This window comes from Neolamprologus brichardi, chromosome 3, assembly GCF_056152115.1.
Source record: "Neolamprologus brichardi isolate AB-2024 chromosome 3, ASM5615211v1, whole genome shotgun sequence".
Classification (NCBI taxonomy): Eukaryota; Metazoa; Chordata; class Actinopteri; order Cichliformes; family Cichlidae; genus Neolamprologus; species Neolamprologus brichardi.
The window spans coordinates 45783658-45798835 of NC_142106.1; the positions used below are offsets into that span (position 1 = coordinate 45783658).

A 15178-nucleotide genomic window follows, 5' to 3' on the forward strand; every position below is an offset into this window, starting at 1 on the left:
TCTAAACGTCATATTTTTATAAAGTTTGAATTTGCTTTGCACATCTTTTTTACTAGCATTATTTAATGTTTGAAACCACCATGCTTCCAGTGGTGCTTCTTTCCATTGGATATAACAACCTGAACACCAGGAGAGGGCACTGAAGTTGCATTTGTACATAAAGACAGATGATTAGGGCTGCCACAAACGATTATTTTGATAGTCAACTAGTCACCGATTATTTTTGCGATTAGTCGACTAATCAGATCATGCATCCATTGGATGTAAAACATATAGATTATTGCACCAGCAGCATCTGCTCTTATATAACTATCATTACCTTACAGCTTTAAGTGTTTAAGGTATGTGCTAACTAAAAATAAAGACAAGATGATAGTTTGTTAAATTTTAATGAAATTTGCAGATTGTTTCGGTGAAGTTTAATAAACTCCTTGCTATCTAAAATATAACAGGACACCGGAGTAAATTCTCGAGCATCTCACACTTCTGATAATCAGTTGTCTGCTTGACGTTTATTCAGCTGTGTAAAAACTATAACTTTAATCTCAGCCAAACCGATTTACTCAGGAACAAATAAAATACTGAAAAAAGCCAAACAATAACATTTTAAGTTATGTATATATCATGTTTAACCTGAGTAGCGAAAGACGGCGGTGGGTTTGAAAATGATTTGCCGGGAGTCCGGTGTTCTCACAGGCTCTAGTGAGCCTTGCCCCCGGCTAGCTATCGAGCTAGTGGGTAACAGACATCTCTGAAAACGTCGGAGCGCTTTTGAAAATATGTGGTGTCTTGATAAACTGAGCAGATATTTGAAGTTTACACAGCTACATTCTCGCCTGAAAATATGTTAAAAGTTTATTTTGTGACCCAGAAAGAATAATAAGAGTAATATTAAAACTAACTAGCTGCCGCCATTGTTGGAAACTGAGCTGAGCTGCGCTATGAATTCTGGGACAGAGCTACTTCTTCTTCTTCTTCTTCGGGGTTTAACGGCAGCTGGCATCCTTGTACATGCAGTGCTGCCATCTTCTGTTTCAGTCCGTTATTACACTCTTAAATCCTACTACTTATTAGAGATGGCACGATACCACTTTTTTATGTCCGATACCGATACCGATATCATAAATTTGGATATCTGCCGATACCGATATGAATCCGATATAGTGTGTTTTTTAATTAATAAAACGGTTTTTTTAATATCTTGCTGCATTTTGTATAAGTTTATACTCAAGTTTAAATAAATAACAACACTAAAGCTATTCTGTTATACCTGTATGTAAAAAAAAAATACAACAAAATATTTCATAGTTCAGCAATACTGATCAATCTAATAAACGTAAACCTGCTCCATCCTCCCTATTCTGGTATTTTAAAGAGTACTTAGCAGAAATATCAAGCAACCTAACTAATAGGGTTGCAAACTCCCAGCAAAAAAAATAAAATAGGGAACCACCCCCCACCCTCCAGCTCATGATGCTTGATCGATGTAATCAAATTTAATTTGATGCAGGGGGAAAAATGCACAGAAAGAAATTATTTTTCAAGAATAATTAAATAGATTCAACATCTTTCTTCAACAGAATTGCAGACTGCACAGATGGTATCTTCCCAAAGGAAAAAGTAGTATAGCTTACTAGGGTATATTAGACTTAACAGTTACTATATACAGTAATGGACTTCTATATATTTTACATCAGATTAAAACTTTGGGTGTAAGAGTCAGATAATTATTTATTAAAAGCTAGATATTTTAAATGAGAACAAGAAAGAAAAGTATGTCTTTGTGCCCCCTTTTCCCTGTTCATGCCCTTTCGGCCCCCCTGGCTAAACTTTGCTAGATCCACCCCTGCACAGTTACCAGCGGTCAGCTACGTAGAAAACGATCCTGGTCTAGAAAGTAATATTAAATAAATTCTAACAACAGCTTATCAAGCTTAATAGTGCTGCTGTTGTTCAGCCGCTGGTTTCCTCTTTCTGGTGAGAAGTGGGCCAAAAACTAAGAAGAGAGACGGACTCTCGACAGAAAAGCCGATCAGCTGATCATTAAGCTGTTTCACGATTGAAGTAGCAGCAGGAGAGAGAGAGAGAGAGGCAGTCGCTCCATATATCTGTTGTTAAGCTTAAGGTGGGAATGCTTTACAAACATTCAGAGATGAACTTACACACTTGCTTTACTTCTCTCTGGGAAAACTTCCTCGGAGATGAAATGCTGGTTTGCTAGCAAGGCTACAAATACACACAGCGGCTCTATCACGTGACGTATACTGCTGCGACGTGCTACGGTTATGAGCCGAGTTACGCGTGTAGCAAGCTTTGTGAGGTGCTTTTTTGATATTTAATGGATCGGATTACATTTTTTATTTCTCGCCGATATCCGATCCAGTAATTTGGGTCAGTATCGGACCGATACCGATACGTAATATCGGGTCGGTCCATCTCTACTACTTATTCCTGCGTCTTTTGGGATCTTACAAAGCTTCAAACGACGCGTCGACTATTTAATCAGTCGTCGACGATTTTGATAGTCGGCGTAATCGTGACTAGTCGACTAATCGTGGCAGCCCTACTGATGATACGCACCAGCTTGCCTCAATAAATGCGTATTCATGAAGCAACTGTTGGATGGATTGCTTTGCATTGTTGAAATGAGTGCATCACTTTGGCCCCTAAAAAAACTAGTGTATTTAAAACATGTTATAGAATCAAATATCAGAGGAACTCAACATTTAATTGATTAAAAAAAAAAGATGTTATTACGGGTGGATAAATTTCAAATGAGTCATTTCTGTAATGTAGTCAGGGCTTCTGTGAGGTTAATTGAGACCTTGACAGCACTTTTGTCTCTTCTGCATGCTTGTGCGTCTCCTCTTTCCTCTGGCTAGAGTCTACTCTTGGGCTTTACTGCAAAAGATTTGATCAGAGTGAAAAGCGTACACTTCAAGTGTGTATGTGCGCAAGAGCGCTACCATGGGAACTGGAGGATGAGATAGAGATGTAGATGTAAAGTGAAAAACAGATGCATAGGAACAAGCTCATATTCACAGGAGCTTGAGTGGTCTCAGAGAAAAGTCATTCTTTATATTAGGTTTTGCGCCTAGATTGAAGCGATCGTGTCACTCCTGGGAACCGGCAGGAGAGCTTTTCCAGTGCTCCGCAGTGTGTAGGGAGATCACCCAGTGTGTACAAAGGATACTGGAAATGACTTAAGCTGGCTAACATGAGAAGGATCAGTGGATCCCTGATAGCACTGCAGTGTGTTACTGACTTGCTAATGATGCCGTTTTGTTTCTTTTTTTGCTTCTACTTCTGGCTCCAAATTCTTATCCAAAAATCATATGACTGTGTTAACCTTTACATAATTTGCTGAAGGGCATTGTTGGCATCATGACCAAACTGTCTGGTGTTACAGTGAAAATCCACCCACCCATTTGTCCTCTCCTGTCACTCTCCAGCCTTATCTCCTCCTCTCAGCCTTCTGTTCATTAAACAGACATAAACAAAAGAAAGTTTTTTTGTTGTTTGTCTCTGCATTGCATGGAGCTCAGTCTCACTGAGCTCATGGAAGCACGGACAAGCTGTTTGTTGCTTACCGTTAACAGCCCATAGTATGGGAGGTGGTCCAACTTAGTACATAATTGAAAATGGCTGCTGTGGTCCATTTGCTACGCTTTTGTTCCTCCTACATCAGCAACACAGGCACCGCTAGGATGCTGCTCTTGGGGGGATTTGCTTTTGTGTGTCATTTGTCCCTTCCATCTCTTTCTCTCCACTCTTGATGCCTTTTTTTATGACAATTCACACTTCAGTTGAGATTGCTCTAAATTTCGATTTCAGCCAAAATGCTCTTTTAAGTAGCTGTCTCTGTCTGGATGCTATTTGTCCCTCACTTCCTCTTTTTTTTTGTCACCCCTGAAATGTTTTCTTTTATGTGAGTGCATCCACCCATATTATGTGGCTGTGTTTTGTCTCAAAGTGAGCGCTATCATCTTCTTTAATGTTCCCGAAGTATAGCTGTTAGTATGTCACTTAACACGACACTCTTTAAACCTCTCCAAAGATCTCCTTTCCTTTGCTCGCGTTATCCATCCATCACTTGTTTCTCATCCACGTGATGTAATGTGCTTTTCCTTACGTGTGCTGCCTGACACTGAAAAATCTTTGGTGATATAGGGCACGTGAGCATCAAATGGACATGCTATTATTCCCCGGCCCACCCTTCCACCTCACGCTTTTCCTCTCTCATCTGCTCATGTGATCCGGCCTTTCAATCTGTCCGCCAATGGGTTGGCCACCCCTTCTGGCCAGCCCGTCCCTTCTCCTCAGGGAAATGCACCAAGGTCTTGAAGTGATTCTTTATTTCTTTTTCCGTGTGTAATGGAACTTCAGGATAAACTAGATTTGATGATCCACCCATACAGGGTCCTCTTGGCAGTTTGACTTTGCCCTCTTCCCCTCCCTAAACCTCATTACTCAAGGCTGATTCTTCAGACCGGCCTCCTCGGGGAAACAGAAGTGCAGAAGGGCAAATGAACATAGGAAGTAGAGTGTCACCTCAGATCACAGCTAGTGTCAGGAAACTAGTTGATTTGTGTAAGTGCAGAGCGAGCAAGAGTTCTTTTAAACTTGAGCTCATGCTGTTGTCGGTGATGTTGTCTGTTTGTACTCTTTTCTTTCTTTTGCTAAGCAGCTGAATTGCTATTATTCCCAAATTAAAATGACACAGAGTTGATCCAGCCAGGAAATGAGGTTATTGCTCTTTACAAGAGTAATGAGATTTGGGGCGACAGAAAGAGGTCCAATTAAAATATTAGATATAAAATGTAAAAGGAGTAAATAAGTAGACTGCAAGTCAGAAGAAACAGTACGGCGAGCCAGATGTTACTATTTCTCCTGCTCAGTGAATCCAGCGTCCACGTCATGACTCAAGTGACGGAGGTGTCACTGTTCTCTGTGTTCTTGCTGCGTTTTTTCTGTTGTGACAGCTGCAAGTGTTTGTTCATTTCTTGACAGATGCACACAGTGTCCTCCCTGGCTGCTGTTAGGCTGCTGTTTGACATATGTCCATTGTACAAACTGTCTGTTTTGACTGGTAGTGTGTGAATAAAGCTCAATGTAGTGGAAGGAGGCCATGTGCTACAGACAGACTGGCAGGCGTTAGCAAAGTTGTCAACACCTTTTTTTCCCCTCTTCCTTCTCTCTTTAAAAAAGTGTTCTTCAATTTCACTTTGTCTAGTCTCTGCTTTCATGTTTCTCTGTTTTGCTGTAATTCAAACACATCTTTGTATCTAATTCTAACCCAGATGTTCGCTTTGCTCTGATGAAAGGAATTCTATTTTACACAAGATGCTGTCGTGCCGCTGTGTTGTAGTGCAGAAGCATCGGTCTCCACTGACGTTACTTGTTTGTGGGATTCAATTTATGAGCAAATATTGTTTTTGATCTGCAAAGCTTCCATGTTTAAAACGTTTGGTGAGGGTATAAGAGTGACAGCAACTATCAATGTTCTACTAAAATTAGTAACCTTATCAAATCAGTTGCATCTCCAAATGGGCTATATCAGCGGTCCCCAACCCCCGGGCCTCGGACCGGTACCGGTCCGTGAGTCGTTTGGTACCGGGCCGCGAGAGTTGAGGCTCAGGTGTGAAATGTATAGTTTTCAGGGTTTTTATTGGTTTTCAGCGTTATTTTGTTATCGTTTTTATCGTTTACTCTGTTTTCCTGGGTCTTTTCACGTGTGTTATGAATAAATCTTCTTTTTTTCGGTACCGGTACTAGTTTTATTTTGTTGTATTTATCCGCGACACCTTAAAGGCCGGTCCATGAAAATATTGTCGGGCATAAACCGGTCCGTGGCGCAAAAAAGGTTGGGGACCGCTGGGCTATATGAACTCACAATGCTGGAGTAAATGAACACACTGGTGCATCCAAATGACATCACCGTGTCAAGATGACCAGCAGCAAGCCGCAGCCTCACCGAGTCTCCGCTTCAACTTGTGTGGAATGAGCAGATTTGATGTACCAATCTTTAATCCTAACAGTTCAGTTCTGTAGATTTTCGATGTATAAAAGTCGTACACCTAAAGAAATAAAATAAAAAATGAAGCCAACAAAATAACCATGCTGATGTTGCCTTTGTACTGGACACATCTCACATGACCGAAGCTTTTTAGATATTCTGTGATTCTTGTGCTGTTAATATAAATTAAAAGAGCAAAAATGTTGTGTTTAGTGTTATATTTTAGATCATCTTAATAGATATTTAGGATATTCATTTGATAATTTGTCATTTGTAGCTTCATATTGCAAAGCGCCATCTTTTAAATTAACCCTCTGATGTCTGTTTTTTCCCCACATAAAAAGTAAACTAATAATAGAATGACTGATTTTTGAATACACACATGCTGCTAATTTCAAAGGTTTAACTCCTGAACAGAAATGTCCTTTTACTTACAGACCCACCTCTCTTCCCCCCTTACCCCCACTTTATTTTTTCCAGGCAAGGAAGAGTCAGTAGCCACCTTCAAGGGCAACGAGTTCTTCTGCTACGACCTGTCCATGACACCCATCCAGAGCAGCACCGACGAGATCACGCTTTCCTTCCGAACGCTGCAGCGCAACGGGCTCATGCTGCACACTGGCAAGTCGGCTGACTATGTAAATCTTTCCTTGAAGAGCGGCGCGGTTTGGCTAGTCATCAACCTGGGCTCGGGGGCCTTTGAGGCTCTGGTGGAGCCTGTCAACGGCAAGTTCAATGACAACGCCTGGCATGATGTGCGCGTCACCCGCAACCTGCGCCAGGTAAACACTGTCTGCATCATCCGAAGCCGCAGCAGTCAGGATTGTGCATCTGTTTGCCACACACGCTATCTTTGAATCATTGTTTTTTTCTCTCAGCATATGGAGAACACGTTGAGTCGTTGTCTTACCTTTCTCCTCTCTTGCTTGTTTTTCTTCCTCTCTGTCATAACAGAAGTTTCTTTTCTGCAGGGTCAAGTTGAACAGGAGGACCTTTTCTATTTTCTATTACTATTTTAATGCTTTTTGTTTCAAAGATGAACCAGATGACCAATGATACATGTCACCTTCATGCCCCTGTCATGCAAAGGCAAAAGATATGAAAAACATGTGACAGATAACATTATAGTTAACATGCATGAAATCAAAGAAATCCAAAGATTTATGCAATGTTCTTATTAATGAACCAGGAGGAGAAGTACTCTGCTTAGTATGTATGCACATAATTTACTCAGGTACACAAATGGAACGCACCACAATTTATCAAAGGTGACAATGCTCTTAAGACCTTTCTGAACAAATTACCTAACACATCTTTGCAAACCTTTAATGGTAGCTAATGGAAAACAAAAGAACACAGGTTTGTGTGTAATCTCTGTGACATACTGTGGGTCTGTGTATGCTAGAGAACACAAAGGACGTGCATCGACAGTGAACTCTCTGAATACTGGACCCTCTGGATGCAGCAAGTCATCAATTGGCAGGTGCAGATAGGAGCAGCAAGATATAATCAATTTCACTTACACCTGCCGTGCTTACTTCTTCACATTTTTGGGAGGAATTGTAATTGGAATAAATGGCTTGTCAGAACTAATAATGGGCATTGTAAGCAGTCTGGATGCAAAAAAGCCTAGCCTGAATACATTAACACAAAGATGGTGCATCAGCTTCTTTATGTTTGTCTGCAAAAATATCTGTGAAAAGCAGTCAGTGGTATTAAGCCACTTCTAGACAGTGGAGAACTTCTTGTTGTACAAAAAGCATGACAGCAAAGTGATTCTTAATGTGGAATAAGTGCTGTTAAATTATAGGGAATTCTCTTTATGCTAACCACACTGCAATTTGAGTCGTATTGCAGTAATATTCTTGGACATTTCAGTGCGGTAAGTTAGTCCGACATTTGTAAAGCTGATCTTTTATTAGCATATACTGTACTTGCCTTAGGATAAAGGCAAAGGATCACACACTCGGAAACGCACAGTTGCCATTTAGACACCCTGGCTCAGAAACGCACACATGTACGGACCCATGTGTAATCAGCAGAGCGAGACTAATGTAATGAGTTTGGAAAGCCAACACAAGTTTAAAAATTTACAGCATGAGCCAATCCACCTACCACCTACTGCACCGTAATGACCATTAGGTAAACATGACATATGCCATGCACATACGCACTTGTTACACTGACAGCGTTATTGTCTGTCTGGAGGTTTGTATGCCTACGCCTAGCTGATCAGAGGTTTACATCCACTCATTATGGGCATGAATGTCATGATCAATTTTGGCTGTTAATGATTTTTTTGAGGTGGTCTTTTCCCCACGTGGAATGCGTACATGTTTCTTTTTTTCTAATCCACACAGGATCAAAAGTATAAATACAGGCTAATTAGCTTTATGGGTGTATGGTAACCTCTGATTACAACTGTATACACTGTCTACTCCTGTTCATGACGCCCATCTGGAGCAGCACTGCAGCGCAACGGGCTCAAGCTGCGCACTGGCAAGTCGGCTGACTATGAGAATCTTTTCTTAATTGGAAAAAAACCCCATTGAGTTATAGTCAGTCAAGATACCCTCATAACATATATTTAATACATCTGTGTCTTGAAACTAGTAAGCATGTCTAGTGAACTAGATATTCTACGAGAACGTACATTGTTTTATTTTTATAACTTGGTGGAGAAAACTTTATACAAAACTTTTCAGATTTGTTTTAAAATATTGAGTAATAAGTATTAACAGTTTTCTTCTGTTACGTAAAGTTTTTATACATCTTTAATGTATGAAAACTAACCACCCACATCATGTTCTCGAGGCAGTCTCTATTGACTGACAGTCCAGACTGAATCCCCAGTGGATCTTTGTAATTGACTTAACAGGCACTAATGTTGAAGAGCTCTACGTTTACACTGGACACTTCCCATGAAGAGACACTTGAACAGATATATCAGTGACACTGACCACCTCTGACCCAGCAGATCAATGACTGCAGGCATGTTTCCGTGTAGAATAGTGGCGTGTGGCATCAGATGTTCTTACAGTCCTATTCAGTGCATTCAATTTTGAAATTTAGTCAGAAATGACCAAAGTTTTTACCATAGTCTATCAACAGTTGGCCAATTTAAGCTCAAATAATGAAGTTAATAATTTTTTTTTTGACAATTTCACTTCCAGTTTAATAAGTTGCACTACAATCCCAATTCCAAAACAGTTGGGACACTGTGTAAAATGTACATAAAACAGAATACAATGATTTGCAAATCTCATAAACCCATATTTTATTCAAAAAAGAAAACTGAACTAAACGAAACAAGAAAAAAAAAACTATTAGAAAAAGGCACTGGGTCATTTTGAAGTTGAAGGCACTCCCCTCAAAACATTTTGTGTTTTTTTGTGTTTTTTATTGTAGTTTTGATGCCTCAAATGTTTTCAATTGATAAAAGGTCCTGAAGGCAGGCCAGTTCAGCACTCTACCACAGTGAAGCCATGTTGTTGTAATAGATGCAGTATGTGGTTTAGGCCTTCCCTGAAAAAGACGTCATCCTGTAAATACGTTTACCCAATGATTGTGCCTCACCAAGAAGCTTCCAGTTCCAAGGTAATGATTCACCCCTAAAAGAAGCACTGATAATACACTGGATAGGTCCTTCTCCTCTTTATACCAGAGGATGTAACATCCTTTTGTTTAGCAAAGAGAATCTTACATTTTCAGCAAATCTGACCACAGAACAGTTTCCCACTAGAGAATAAGGCAGTGTTTCTGGATCCAGTTCACATATAGCATCTTCTTTCATAGAGCTTTAACCTAACTGTGGATGGCACAGTGAACTGAAGATCTGAAGATTACTTCTTCTTTTACGGGATTTTCAGCCTTCAGCCTGCACACAGAGATTTCTCCAGATTTTTAAATCTTTATCGACATTATGTACTGTACAGAACGAGATATTCAAAGTGACTGGTAGACTGTTAAACCTTTGCCCTCTTTACTACTACTGAGAAACTCTCGAAGATGCTCCTTTTACACCAGTCACATTTCTGACCTGTTGTCTACAGGATTAACCTAATTAGGTGCAATTAGCTTCCTCCAGCTGTTTCTTATTAGTACCACTTAGTTTTCCAGCCCTTGTTGTCTCTGTCCCAACTTTTTTGAGATGTTTTTCTGCCATTCAATTCAAAGTAACATAATATTTGTCATAAAATAACATATTAATATTTAGTCAGTTTAAATAGTTGATATGTTTTCTATGTGAATAAAATATCAGTGTATTAAATTTGCAAAACAATGCATTCAGGTTTTACATTTTTACAAAGTATCATAATGTTTTTTAAAAGCTTTGGTTGTAGAATCAATACATTTAAATTTTTTGTTTTCCTAATAGAGTTGGAAAAGGGAAATGGATGTAATAATTGTATACAAATATAAAACAGTTGTCTGAGTATATGAGGATTAAGGTGAATGTTATACTTATTTGATCCTACTCACCTAATACTATTTAAAATTTCCTGCACATAACACCACGTGTGTGATTACTGATAAATAAGAATTGTAGAGACTGGTTCATCAGCATGTGCACATTTGGTGACCTTTACATAAATTAAGTACTTTAAATTATATTATCTGTTCCTTAAATGCAGCTGAAAGTGTGAACAGTCACTTACACAGTTGAAACCTTTGTCTTCAGCTGGCTAATGAAGCTAACATGATATATTAAAATATAGCCACCGAGCTACCAAATAATAGCTAAGGTCATCGTACTGAACCAGTGGTGTTCAAAGTCTCATCCATTATGCGTCTACTGTTCTAACGTCTCTCGCAACGTCATGCATATCTACGTCTGCATCAACAAGCTCCAAAATAAGTAAAGCCTGTGAGCTCTTACAAGCCGGGCCGTCTCTCTGACTCTCCCTCTCCCTCTGCATGTGTATATTTGCTGTCTTTCTCCACAAAACCTATGAATTTGTCAGCTTTGTGCAGGATAAAATGAAGCAGACAGAATTAGGTGAGGTGATAGGGACTTGCCGCCAAGAGAGAGAAGAGAAAGGGGAGGGGTGGGGGGAGAAATGGGTATACTATATGCCCAACAAGCGATCACAGCTTCAGAGCTCCCCTTGGTGGTAACCGACAGTACTGCAAGCATCTGTGACGAGAGGGTAGTCTAATCCTAGTGGTGTATATTTGACAGACAGGTGAGTGCACTCATCTTGACCTTTCATCAGTGCAAATCTCTACACTCAATACACAAACATGCTCAACCATACATACACTATTCACTTACACTTTGGTTTAAACAACTAGCAAGGCATCCCTCCCCCTCCCTCTGCATCGTTGCTTACCATCATGGATTTCTGGTGACAGTTCTCTCCTGTGGGATTCCAAACACACAGCAGAAAAAAAAGGCAAAGACAAAGACGGAAACACTCATGTCAAGGTGTCCTAGAAAATTATAAATATATCACACACAGCACCAAAAAAGAACTGAGAACTGAAAAAAATGGGTCAAATATTAAGTTTTCGAATGCCACACTAGTCAGCAGTATAGGCCTCTCTCTCTCCTAATGCATCCAATTTTAAATAAAACCGCTCATTTCCACTGTGCCATATGGTCAGTGAGCATTGATTTTCAGATCTTTTCAATTCCTTGTACGAGTTTCCCAGAAGCCCTGCAGACATAATAGGTGCTTGCCATTTACTTCTAAATGATTGTTTCTTTCTCCTCGCTCCTTACATTACCCAGAAAGTGGTGCAAACTGCCATCGTGAAAGCTGCTCCAGTGTTCCCATTTCTGCTCAGAGGAGTCTGGAGGGATCCCAGAGGAAGCTTGGGTGACAGTACATATGATTCCCTGTCTTTTACTGGACACATACACTCCTGAAGTGGGAATCTGTCTTTTATTGGTCACTGAAGGAGAATGTAGTTCAGATTCGAAGCCTAAGAAAAAGTATGGAAATTAGAGTTACAATTGGCAAAAGAGTCTGTGTGTTTTACAGAGCAACGGTAGCAAATCCAGGGCTTGTGATTGGCTATGTCTTTATTTGATTGCTTTTTTTATAGCACAGAAACAGGACAGGTTAACGCTGAACAGAAAGCTCCGCCAGCTGTTTACTTGCATGCGCATTATCCCCATAGATTTAAAAATTAAACAAAAAAGCAGTGTCAAGCATCAGCTGTAAGTGAATGATGTCTGTTTTGTACACGCATGATAAATGAAGGACAAAGGATTAAGTGGAAGCCCAGTGTATGCAAGCATGTAAGCATTTTTCCTTAGCAGGCCCCTGGCACTTGGTGGTAAGTGCATGTTTCCATCATCTACCACACATATGCACCCATTCTGTGATTTGTTAAGAAAACTATGGTGCCTTTCCGGGGAATATGCTGGATGGGCATCGCTTAGTATACTTATTTTTATTGTTGGAGGGCAAACTTTCTGTGTTGACGATTACTTGAATGATCAAAATGGCCCACATACTGTAATGCTTAACAGGCATTTGGGTCCCACAGGCCATCAGAGGAAATATGAGACACATGCTGACAGAAGGAAGGAAATAAACACTTGTATTGCTGTATTTTTTTCTTGTGGGAGAGTGAAAGAGTGGTTTTGTGCACAACAGAGAGTGGGGAATGAAGTGCAGCGATGGGGGGGCACAAGAGGGGGAGACAATGGTTTGTTCTGTAGTACAAACACAAGAACAGAGGAAAGCGTTCTTTTAATTCCCCAATGTGACTTTACAATGAAAAGATTCAACATCCATTGAGTCCCAGAACTGGGTCTGTATCTTATCCAGCGCCGAGAGAGAGCGGGAGACCTTTGAACTCAATATCTCGGTTTTTTTTTTGCTATCCCATTTTCCTTCTTGTGTCACTGTCACCCTTTTCCTCTCTCTCTCCTACGACATCATCTGTCCTATTCTCTTTAGCTAGGACAGATTAGGACTCTCCCTTTCCGTCAGCCTTGATGTTCAACTTTCCCACCAGTGCACCTCACCATATAACTGCAACAAAGCAGCTATAGAATTAATGAAGGGATCAAACAATTTTTTATGTTCTTTTAGTGCTAAGTGTATAGGCCTGATGTTCAACGGCTGACCCAGAGTTCATCTTGAGCTGAAGGGCTTTGATCTGTACGAGGGTCGAGTTAAGCAAAGGTCATGTTGAATTCTAATCTTTTACACATACAGTACAGCAGGCGTTGTGCACTGCTTCACATCCTTCAGAATGCAATGAAACGACTGGGCAGATTTCTTTCCTTTTTTTAAAAAACGTGCTATATGAAGTGCTATCTTTGAATTTAAAAAAAAAGTTATAGTTAGCTTAGAAACAATGGAATAAAAGCTATTATCAAATGAGAGAAAATGCAATTATAATTATTTTTCAAGGGGATTTAGTTACAAAATGTAGCCCGAAAGCCACTATGCTAGTGTGCAGCAGCAAAGCCTTTGGGTTCTTACCAGAAACAAAGAAACAATTAAGTAATCTCAAATAAGGCACAAATCAAAGAAAACTTAGCATTGTATTTCCAGCAGAAAGAGAGAATACACTGCCATAGTATGGAAGGTACAAACAGGCTCGCTGCGAAATGCAGCCTCTCTGAGCCTTTTTACCACAATTCCGATAATATACTGGAGATAGCCACGCTCCACAGGGGGAAGGAGTGTACCTAGATGCAGGAGGATCAAAACACACTAGTGAGTGCTGTGTTTTGATCACAAACAAACACGTGCACAGACAAACCCCATGAAACACTGAACTTCTGCAATTTTGCACGCATGTCCTCCGTAACGGATAGACACACCGGTGCGAGCTGCATGCGTTCACATTCAGCGCACAGCTCACATTATGTTTACATACATCCTTTCACTCTACCTAAGAAAGGTTTTCATTTCCAAAAGAAACGGTCACAGTTGAATTGCTCAAAATGACTGAAAATCCCAAAGCTTCTTTGTCATTGTTTTTTGTGTTGGAAGCATTACGTCTTCTGAAATGTGGTATTGCTAAATGTACTGTAGCATACCAAAGCCATGCACTCATTTAAATGTACTGCCTGTTACTGTGACATTACAGTATATATATATATATATATATATATATATATATACTCTAGAAAGAGAGGTCAAAATGCTGTCCCTCTCCCTTTAATCAAATCTAGATGCTAGTACACTCCCCCCATTACCTGCTCTTTGTATATCTGTCTCAGGCTTGTTAAGAGTGTTTTTAGCCTTTTCTGTAAGGCATGATCACCTGCAATAATCTTCCCTTTTCTTCATCCTCCATCCGTCCGGCCCTCATCCACCCTCCCCTCTCATCCAACCTTCCTCAGCCAGAATTCCTAAGAGAGGGCCAATCAATTTCTCTCCTGCTCATCTTGCCCACCCTCTCTCTCTCATTTTCACTCTATCTCTCGGTTCCATTCTTTCCAGCAATTTGTCACTTAGCAACGGTGTCTGCCATGCTGTTGGGTAGTGAATCATCCCTGGCTGCAGTCCTGCATTAACCCCTTTCCTTCAGCTTCGTCCTGCCATTAAACGCTGTGATATTATTGATAAACAAGTGGTTGAAAGGTTTGGGAAACATAATGCCTTCATCCCGTGCGTGTAAGTGCAATAAGAAAAAAAGAAAATGTTGCACGACAGTAGCAAATTAACTTAATGATTGACAGGTTTCTGATTGGTTCCTGATGCAACTGGAACTCTGGGCGTCCATGCTGTTGCCAGCTATCTCAATAATGTCAACATATTTTAGCAAAATGAATCATTGAAGCTCTTCTAGCTAAATCAAAAATGCTATTTAGAGTGTTCGTCTATGCCAACACACACAGCACGCACTTTTATGGTGATGATAGAAATTGCTTTTCAAGACAAGCATGGGTAGTGGATTTGTTTGATGTACAAAATGGCACACTAACACCCCTGTAATCCGCTCTCCATTTTCTGCCAATGACATTTTAAGTATTCCTAATGTGTTCCAGCCATGCTGAGAAGATATGGGGGTACCGTCATCATGTGCATGTAGGAGGATGTGCATTTAGGATTTTTTTTTAAAAAAAAAAATATCGTTGTTACTTCTTTTTTTCTCTACTGTGTCGCTTTCCCTATGCTGGTTGACACCTCAAGTGCACGTCCTATCTATGCATTTCCTAAATGACGAGCACTTCATGTTAAAACATCA

At 40.1% G+C, this 15178-nt stretch overlaps 1 protein-coding gene across 7 annotated transcripts in view; it reads left to right on the plus strand.

The window, feature by feature from the left end:
• Positions 1-15178, plus strand: part of nrxn2b (neurexin 2b) — a 739753-nt gene that overhangs the window by 314871 nt on the left and 409704 nt on the right. For all 7 annotated transcript variants that reach the window (XM_035912885.2, XM_035912888.2, XM_035912887.2 and 4 more), the window contains one exon: positions 6497-6798. In XM_035912885.2, coding sequence (XP_035768778.1) covers positions 6497-6798 — 302 coding nt within the window. The remainder of the gene's footprint in view (positions 1-6496; positions 6799-15178) is intronic.